The 10514-nt window shown below is 41.0% G+C and overlaps 1 protein-coding gene across 1 annotated transcript in view; it reads left to right on the top strand.

Moving 5' to 3' along the window:
- Nucleotides 1-294: 294 nt before the first annotated feature.
- The window catches only part of MYO1H (myosin IH), a gene marked incomplete at its 5' end in the record, with an annotated part of 168547 nt that continues 158327 nt past the window's right edge, over nucleotides 295-10514 (top strand). The window contains 3 exons of the mRNA XM_082244127.1: nucleotides 295-321; nucleotides 5104-5265; nucleotides 7670-7785. Of these exons, the coding sequence (XP_082100253.1) occupies nucleotides 295-321; nucleotides 5104-5265; nucleotides 7670-7785 (305 nt within the window). The remainder of the gene's footprint in view (nucleotides 322-5103; nucleotides 5266-7669; nucleotides 7786-10514) is intronic.

The raw sequence follows: 10514 nt of genomic DNA, 5'->3' as shown, positions 1-10514 counted from the left end.
ACCAGAAATTATTTGGCACCCTAACTAAGAGTGATCAATCTGCACTTCTTTAAACAACGAGATCAATGCTCCAGATCATTGGATATCCTCCCTTGTCTCCAGGTATAATGGCACCATAGGAAAGGCAAACAAATGCCATAAACACAGCCCTCAATACTCCAGTTTCCCAGCAGGGATCACTCCGTAATATAAGACATGTAATAAAAAGGTATTCACATAATGTGATATTGTATAAAAAAGGGAGGTAATACAAGCATGTAAATGCCAAAAGATCCTTTTCCTTCAGGAATCAAGATGGCTGATAGTCATTCCCGCATGCGTGTAAGCGTGTGTGCGTGACTCCGTCCTACGCGTTTTGTCATATGTGACGTCATTACTGTTTGTAATATATTTCTTTATGTCAAGTTTCAAGACATTGTGCACAGCAGCTGTTTCAGTATTTTTCACCATTGGCGCAGATTTTACTTTTTTACAAGTTTTTGTTTGTGAGAGCATTTATTTTGAGCTTTTTATTTATTACCTATTAAAGGGTATTGCACCAGAGCCTATGCGCTCTATGTTTCCTTTGTTTGTTCACAGATTCTATAACCTGCTGGTTCTGAGAGCAGCAAGGCTGTGGCAATCCAGGGATTACCCTTTCAAGTCTAAACTTTTCTTCTGAATCTTTGGACTCCATTGTGCAGGTCATCTTTGGTGTTAGTGCAAACCTAGAACTTTTTGTATATATTTAAGAAGACCTCAGGGTTTTTTTTTAGAGCGCGCTGAACCCAGAAGTGATGTAATACACGTTGCTGCCATGTTTATTCATTAGAGGGAAGATTAGCAAACAGATGTTTGCCATTCTGGGCCCACAGGTGAGACAGAGGAGCCTGGGACTCCTCAAGACCAGAGGAAGGGGTCATACAGTGGTTGAGTCCACATCAGAAGTGTGTGGAAGTGATTAGGTGGCTTTCACCTAAAAGCCTATAATGAGATTGACAGGTGTAAACACAGTACTGGGTGCCTTAGCAGCTGGGAGTGTATTTAAAAGCCTTCGCTGCCAACATAAGCTTTAACGGTTAATGGGATAATGTAAGGGTTAATGGAATTACATCAAACGCATTTACATGCATTTAATACATGCATTTGATACTATATTTACTAAAGCTAGGGAGGGCAAAATTAGTCACAATTCTGCAGAAACTAATTAGCTTCTACCCTCAGTTTGTTTAATTAAGCTTTAGCAATAAAACCTGGAAGCTGATTGGTTTCTCTGCTGAATTTTGACTTACTTTCCCCACTCTAGCTTTAGTAAATAAACCCCTATTTTGCCATAACAACAGGGCTCCTGTTCCAGAAGATATTGATAATATTCATTGGCCAAAACAAAAATGCATGAAGCATAAAAATGTATCAAATAGGCAATAAAAATGCACCAAAAACATACAAAAATATACAGGAAGAATGCAGACAGACAAGTGTATAGCAGTCACAGGCTAGCCTATCAAATATACAGCCATTTTTATGAATATGTAATCTTTCAGGATTTAATTATTGGTATTATAATAGATCACTGCACTTATGAAACTTAAGACTTCCTAGGTATGAACTATATAAGTAGCATGTACTAGCGATAAGATTCACACGATTGCACATACACCTAACTCTCAAAACTGGCACCTTCCTTCCTCTAGCAGCAGCCTTCAACTTTAAAGAATAAGTTCACCTTTTGACAAAAATAATAAATGCACATTTTTTGCAATTAAAAAAATGTGCAATCATTATTTTTTGTTGCAGGAGCCTGTAAAGCTTTGCAACAGCGATCAGCAGATTGCTGATGTCATGCAGGACTCCTGCAGACCTATCAGTGTATCGCCTTGCTTGTACCTCGTACAAGCAAGCTGATAAGACTCTGACAGGAAGAATCAATAAACTACCACAGCACTCACAGCACCATGGTAGTTGATTGAGAACTACAAGCCAACAGCCACCAAGGCTGTCGGGACTTGTAGTTTTCTATTCGCAGAGGACTGTGCAGAGCCCCTCGCGGGCGCGTTTTTATATTTTTTGCAGCAGGGGGAAAAGATTCCTGCTAGCTTTCACAGAGAGGGGAGTAAGGGGGATTGGGGGAATGGTCCTTTTATAGCATGTTACATGTTACACCCTGAATATGGGTGTAACATGTTATGAAACATGTTACACCCTGAATATGGGTGTAATGTTATGAAAGGTTGCTTAAACATATTGGACTAGGTGGGACTTTAAGTGAGACCCAAGCTGGTGTTGCCCGGCGTCTCCATCCCTATAACAAGAAAAAAAAATGAGGTTGAAGGATTGTAAGAGGTGCATGAAAGTCAGCCAGCCCCCAGTCTGATGTACTCACCCTCCAGTCTGTCACTAACCAAATAGACCTGTCTCTTGGTACAAAGAACAGGGGTTTAGTTGACACACATTTGCAAACGCATGTGAAAGCTGCAGAGCCACTTCACGGCACCCTGTTAAATCTGCAGTCCTAACACTCCTAATTTAGTGTCCTCACAATGGAGGCACATGGCTGCTAATGGGTGGATGGGGGAACAGGTGAGAGGGAGACAGCCCAACCTCCCCCAACTCATCCTCATCCATGACTGGCTGTTGTCTAAAAGACTCAAATAATTAGGTTATAACGATGGTACAAACTGGAAGAGACCAGCTGAAAAGCATTACACCTCCATCCCCTTGGTGGATGCAGTATAAAGATAGGAAGGGATTTTATGTATGGGGCATGGCCTGTAAAGCACAATGCCTTTGAAATCCCTAATTTCCTATTTGGGACTTTATGTGAGACAAGCAGGTCATGCTATTGGTCTCCATCCCTGTATACGGAAAACACTAAGGTCAAATCAAAACTGCATCCACCAAAAACGCACGAAAATCGCACGGTGGGACTTTGTATGAGGCACCAAGCTGTAAGCAAGGCGTCTCCATCCCTGGTTGCTTAAACATATTGGACTAGGTGGGACTTTAAGTGAGACCCAAGCTGGTGTTGCCCGGCGTCTCCATCCCTATAACAAGAAAAAAAATGAGGTTGAAGGATTGTAAGAGGTGCATGAAAGTCAGCCAGCCCCCAGTCTGATGTACTCACCCTCCAGTCTGTCACTAACCAAATAGACCTGTCTATGTTATGAAAGGTTAACTCATCCCTTAATTTCAATCTTCCTATTACAGCATGCCAGTCCCACCTTCTTATGTACCCTCTGGAATGCCTGCTCTGTCTGCAACAAACTCACCTTTGTCAATGATCTTTTTACCCCTAACATCTTCAGCCTACTTGCTGTTACTGAATCCTGGCTTCAGAAATCTGACTCTGTCTCCCTAGCTGCCCTCTCCCATGGTAGTCTTCACTGGACTCACTCCCCCAGACCCAGCGGATGAAAATGAGGTGAAGTCTTGAGTTTTTCTTATACCCTCCTCCTTGTCCCTCCTCTGTTTTAATGTCCAGTGTATTCATCTCTTCAATCTGGTTCCTCTGAGCAAGGCAGTGATTTATTAGTCTTCTGGACTTGACAACTTTTCTGTCTGACTACCCTATTTTCTCTTCTTAAAAGTAACCACTATCGTTCTCAGTTGCTTTAACATTCTGGTCAAATGTAAAACCCCAGCTACATCTCAACTACTCAACATAATCTTTTTTTTTCTTTCACATAATGGAACTCACTCTGAAGCTTTGTATTCTCTCAACTCAGCACTACTTGTAACTTCTCCAAACACCCATTTTCTTTTCTCTGACCACAGCTTTATGAGCTTCTCACTTTCCCTGTCTCCAAACTCCTGTCCTTTCAACTAGCAAACTGTTACCTATAGAAACCTTCACCACTTTAACCTTGCTCCTCTCTATTTTGCAACCGACTGCCTTTACAACCAAATCTCACCCCTGTCCCACCCAGACCTTGACACTTTTGTATACAATTTTCTACTTAACCTCTGTGACATTTTGAAAATCACCCCTTCAAGACCAACATCACCACGAAGGTTATGTATTCAATGGTTTTTTTCCTGCTTTGACGATTCCAACTTCCTTCTCAGTAGGCACCTGCTCACAGACTCCACCTTAATAACCCAACAGACCTGCAGCTGTAGCTCTTCTAGTCTCTCCAGTGGCTTCCGCTAGCTAATATGTAAAATTAAAAATACTAACAACAACATACAAAGCCATCCAAAACTCTGCTTCCAGCTACATCACCAACCTAATCTCAAAATATCACCCAAACTGTCTACTTCCCTCCTCCAAAGATCACCTGCTTTCTAGTTTCCTTGTCACCTCCTCCAATGCTCACTTTTGGACTTCTCCAGAGCCACTCCCATCCCCTCAAACTCCTTAACCTAATCGGTCTGGCTATCTCCTACTCTGTCCACCTTTAGGAGACCCCCGAAAATGCATCTCTTTAGGGAAGCCTTTCCCAACTCCACCTAAAAACAGTACTTTTTTTTTTATATACACTCCTTCCTCACAGTTATTACCTTTTGTACCATTAGCCCTCTCTTTTGGATTGTAAGTTCCCTTGAGCAGGTTCCTCCTAATCCTCTTGTATGAAATTGTACTGTAACTACTCTGTCTCCCTTCATTTTGAAAATGTTTGTAATAAAATATAATGTATATTATTAATAATAATAATGAAATTGCTGCTCCATGCTAGTTTATGTAGCTTGTGTAGCTCATACCTGAGGGTTCCATTTGTTCCAGCTGTTTTAAGAGTATGATAAAAAGACAAAAAATTCTCATGTGTTCCTGCTCTTGGTTTAACATCAGCTTTTTGTTCAGGAGATAACAATTCATTTTTCAAAAAGCTGTGTATAAAAATCAGCTTTAATTTTATTTATTAAAATTGTGTAAAAGGAGCCAACTCTAAGTATGTAATAAATTCTTGGAAGCAACATTATTTTTGTTTAAATTATTTTTACTTAAATTATCTAAAATCTGGGAACCTTGTGGGGTAGTATTGCCCCTTGCTGGGGTCTCAAGAATTTTACCAATCTAGAGAGTGGTTGATTTGGATAGAATCCATTAATCAGTTTGAATATTACATATTCTTAGAGTGTGTGACTTGATTATTGAACTGTTTTTTTTTTCCTGTCTTTTCTTAGATTGAAAGTGCTAAAGAAAATGGAGCAGATATGCACATTGAAGGCTCACTATCTGCTCGTGAAAAAGTTGGCGTGCAAGATTTTGTACTACTAGATTCACACACCAGTGAAGCTGCTTTCATGGACAACCTACGCAAGAGATTCCAGGAGAATCTTATTTATGTAATTCAGTTTTTAATATTTTTTTGACAGCAGTGGTATCATAACATCAGTAGGAGAACTGTGTTCTGGATGCATTATCATTAATTTCCTTTACTATAGAAACATCATTATTGTCCAGGACACATAGGCATTTTTTTTCTTTGTAAACATTAGTCTGACAATAATCAATATTAGCCAGCAGATAGCTTTCTTGAAACCTTGATTTTTCCATAGACTTCAGCTAAGATAAGTGCAGTGTTTTCAACAAACTTTTACAAACACTTGAGCACATTATGAGCAGCCGTACGGAAGCCTTTAAAGCACGTTTCAGCTCCAGTTTGAAGATGTTAAACTGCAGGAAAAAATAATTGACAAGTCAAATAAGTTACCTCTAATAATGACTTTCTGCCTGAATTGTTCATGTTTACTGTACAAATCATACCTTCATTAATGCTGGATACTACACACAGTACTCTTTATCTGATGATGTAACAGAGTTTCAGCTGGCAAACAGAAAGGATCCTGGCGTTTCCTTTCCTCTCTTTCTTCCATTTACAAAATGCCTTACATGTTTACAGAATGCAAGGCATTCTTTGAATGGACACAAGGAGAGGCAGGTAAAAAACAAGATATCTGCTCATCAGTTGAAAGAACACCAGTTATTCTCTGAACAGAATACAAGGCATTTTGTGAATGGAAAAGAGTAGAGGAAAGGAAGGGTGGTCAACAGGATCTTTTACAGTATGAGAGCTGGAACTTTAAAAGTGTTGTGTGCATCAATGAAGCTATGATTTGTAGAGTTAACAGCAGCGATCTGGACATAGCATAGTCATCACTATAAAGGTAAATTATCTGACTTGGGTGTCCCCATAAAAAAAAAAGAAAAAAACCTAGAGTTCCACTTTAAACACAGATCAAAATGATTTAGTTACATAGTCAGGTTAAAGAAGACACAAGTCCATCTACTTCACCTAAGAGACTGTTGACTGTTTCTTAGGCATAGGTAACAATATGTTTTATTTTGTGCTGAAGTAAGTGACGCTGTCCTTAAATAAAAGAGTTATCTTCAAAGAATACTGTAAATACATAAGCAATTACAGTCCCTGGTTTCAGAAACCCCCTTTTGATATGTGTTTAAAGTAGTTGTTAAGCCACTTCATAAACTACACACAATCTCCTCTATTATAAAGCTTCCTCTGCTGCAGTGTACGTCCTTTGTAAAAAAAGATGCCTATTTCTACCTGATTTCACAGTGCAGATCGGCGGTCACGTGACTCCTCGAGGCTCCCTCTCCCAATCTGACAGCTAGAGTTGGAGGGGCCGACTGACGCAAGTCGGGAGGAGGGGAGGAGAGAGCCTAGACGTCAGCCGGGGAGGAGAGGGAGCCTCGAGAAGTCACGTGACCGCCGATCTGCGCTGTGAAATCAGGTAGAAATAGGCATCTTTTTTTTTTTTACAAAGGACATACACTGCAGCATAGGAGACTTTATAACAGAGGAGATTGTGTGTGAGGTCTAAAGGTATTTCAGCAGCAGGAAGGGGGTTGGTAAGAGCTGACAGGCAGTGAGGGGCGGGAGAGAGAGCAGAGAGCAGGGCTGCAGATGATGGAGGCACGCACACTGACCACGGTGTCAGGGCTCAGTCAGCAGCCATGATATAATGTGGTCAGTGTACAGAGGGGGAGGGAGAAACTGTCAGGATCAGCCAGGTATTTTAAGTAATACAGGGGACCAAATGACACAGCACAAGCACTGTGCTGTTTAACTGGAGCTGAATGATGCTTTGATAGCTTTGATAGCTTTCACAAAGCTACTCCAACCTTACTGGAAGCGTTGTATTAACTTGTTGAACACATTGCTCATGCTGCTTTTTAAAGTGTTATGTAAACCCTAACACTGAACTTCTCTTTTTATGCTTACCTTTGGCCTGTTTAATATACCATTGAAAATGTTTAGTTATATCTGTTTTATAAGTGTAAAAAACTCCTGTTGATTTTTCCAGAAACCTTCTGAGCTGATAATTTCCTGTGCTCTCTGTCTATGTACAAGGAGGTTTTATGAAAAAAAGGAAGAGGGGGGAGATGATAAGAGGTCTTTGTAATCTTTTAAAAATGAAAGCAGGAAATTCAGGAATTCAGAGCGTTGTTGTCGCATCAAGGAAGAAGCATGTTTTATTTCTGGCACATTAACAGTTGTTTCTCTGTACAAGCAGCACTTATAAAGTAATAAAACTTGGGGAAGTGTGCATGCATTTTTTTAAAATTTTGCCATGACATATATTTTAACTCTAAAGTGTGATTATACTCTATAAATTATACTCTAAATTGAACTTCAGTGCCTTGATTAACTTTTTTTACTTTAAACTATTTTTTTAATATTACTCTACACAAAACATTTTTACATTTATATTATTTTGTGATTCTTAGACATACATTGGGACATTACTGGTGTCGGTGAACCCATACAAGGAACTTGATCTATATACCGAGAGGCAAATGGAAGTGTACCAAGGAGTAAATTTAATTGAGCTGCCACCACACATGTATGTAAATGTTGCACTAACTATAAAGATATCATGTTGCCAGTCTTTTGTTTTGCTTTTTAGAGCCTTATACACATTGACTTCAGCTTGTATAAGAGCAGTGTGAACAAAACATGTCTACACATCCTTTACAAAGCTTTTAGCAGCTTTATTGAAATTTTATAACAAATTGTAGTTGCATTTTTGATAGTTTTATCACAGCTCTTAATGGAAGTACTTCCTTTAGCTTTAAACAAGCTGCTAGCAACCTTTAGGCCTTGTACATATGGACATACTCAGGCATTATATATGCATTGCATATAAAACACATCGATCTCAGCTGGCCATACTGTAGAAGTAGATGGCTGTAGGCCCAAGAATTTGTGTAAAAATCACTATTTACCCTTGCATGCGTGTGCCATGTAATTTCAAGCATGCAACACTTCTGCATTCCGTAAAATACATTGTATGTGCACTCACGAGTAAACATCACTCCAGAGAAACATCAGCGTTTACTTGAGTAGGGGGCATACAACCATTCACTTCTGTGCACCTTCCCAGTCACAGGAATACAATGTGTTTATTTACACTAGGCATATTTTTTACCTAAGTATGTCTGTGCGCATATAGCCTTCAAAAAGTCCAACACACAAAACCCTGCCATACCTGCTCCCTCTTAAAAATTCTTGTTAACTTGTCTCACATCAATCCTTTTTTTAGAAATATGTCACATTGTTAGGAATCAAAGATGCAAGCAGTGTACAGGTACTTCCAACATAAGGAAGGCATCATAGATACAACCAACAAAAATCATAGATATAAACATTAGAGAGGAGCACCAGAAAGTAAGACTTATTTATCATATCCATTAAGAAAGGAATAGACCATTCAAAGCCCAAAAGTAAGGGGGGGCAAAAAGGTTAAATGGGAGAGGAGTATGGTGAATTGTGGAAAAAGCATTGAGAAAAATGTGAAGAGGGTAGAGGGCAGCCTGGTAAAGGGAAACATAATGATCAAGGTTCCACATCTGGGCTAGGAGGACAAAAATCAATTGGCATACAGCACCAGGAGTCTATCCAATCAGACCAGATTTTGTCAAACTTTTTGGGGAGGTTTTGTTAGTGTATGTGAGCTTATACAATCGTAGAACAGAGTTAAAGGGGTTGTAAAGGCAGAAGGTTTTTTTTATCTTCATGCATTGTATGCATGAAGATAAAAAGCCTTCTGTGTGCAGCAGCCCCCTGAGCCCCCCTGATATATACATGAGGTCCATCTAGATCCAACAAAGGTGCAGGAGTGACTTGGCTGCCCAGGACTCCCCTCCTCATTGGCTGTGACAGCAATTCAGCGCCATTGGCTCCCACTACTGTCAATCAAAATCAGTCAGTCAATGAGGAGAGAAAGGGGGTGGACACAGGGAGCTGTGGTTCAGCTTGGTTGCCCCCATAGCAAGCAGTTTGCTGTGGGGGCGCTCAACAGGAGGGAGGAACCGAGAAGAAGAGGATCTGGGCTGCTCTGTGCAAAACCACTTCACAGGGCAAGTAAGTATAACATGTTTATTATTTTTAATTAAAAAAACTGAGACTTTATAATCACTTAAGGAGTGGCTGAATGGACAAAGGGAGCTGTGGCTCAGCTCGGTTGCCCCCATAGCAAGCAGTTTGCTGTGGGTGCACTTAACAGGAGTGAGGAACCGAGAAGAGGGGGATCTGGGCTGCTCTGTGCAAAATCCCTTCACAGGGCAAGTATAACATGTTTATAATATGCTGGGGGTGTGGTTTTTGCATGAAGCTGGGAGGACTCTTTCCCGGTGAACTCCTCCGGAGGTATCCCCTGTGCGCTACAACAGCACCCTGCTATACCGCTAAAATACAAGAGTCGACATGGGGGAACGCACCGCAAAGTCCCTACCACTTAAAAAGCCATCCTCAGGTACCATCAAATGATTCCAGAACCCAAAGACTTCCTGGACGTTGGGGGAACTAGGCCACTCTCCTAATGGCCTTAGCTCCACCTCTCATCATAGATCTCCTTCCCGCCACAGCTCCCTGGCCTCCTCCTACAGCTTGGACAGGGACAGATGCTCCCCGAGGAGGTCAGAGGTGGCGAGCCCTGGTAAGCGGTCTCCTCACCAAAACTGGCGGCAATGCTCCATGGCCTAGAAAAGGTAATCAAAAAAGAAGTCTTGGCCATTCGTTCTGACCTTTCTTCTGCGAGTAGAGGATTCAGAGCAACGCCTAGACCATCACGGGGATGCTATAAGGGAGCTACAACAACAATCAAGACGCCTTGCTATTGCACACAGAATGGCTATGTATAAGATAGAAGACCAAGAAAACAGAAATTGGAGAAATAATATCCGTATCCGTCTCCCTGAAGCAACTAGAGATACTGATCTACTACCCACGATTAAGGAAATCTTCAATAAATTACTAGGTAACCCTGCCAACAACCCAATAAAGATTGACAAAGTCCACCGTGCTCTCCGGCTGTGCAGCATGTTCTCTGAGTTGCCCAGAGACATAATCTGTCGCTTACATTTTTATGTAGAAAAAGAGCTGATTATGATTAAAGCGAAGGAGGCCTCATCCTTGGAGTTTGACGGTGTCACTCTCCCATTCTTCCCCAACCTGGCTAGAGAGACACTGGAACGGCGGCGAGTCCTGCGGCCTCTCACTGAGAAGCTCTGTAACAATGCAATAACATACCGCTGGGGTTTTCCAGCTTGTCTTGTTGTGACCAGAGATGGC

This window comes from Pelophylax lessonae (genome assembly GCF_965119305.1).
Source record: "Pelophylax lessonae genome assembly, chromosome: 1".
NCBI lineage: Eukaryota > Metazoa > Chordata > Amphibia > Anura > Ranidae > Pelophylax > Pelophylax lessonae.
Note: the sequence above shows the minus strand (reverse complement) of the source record. Positions and strands in the feature narration are given on the sequence as shown.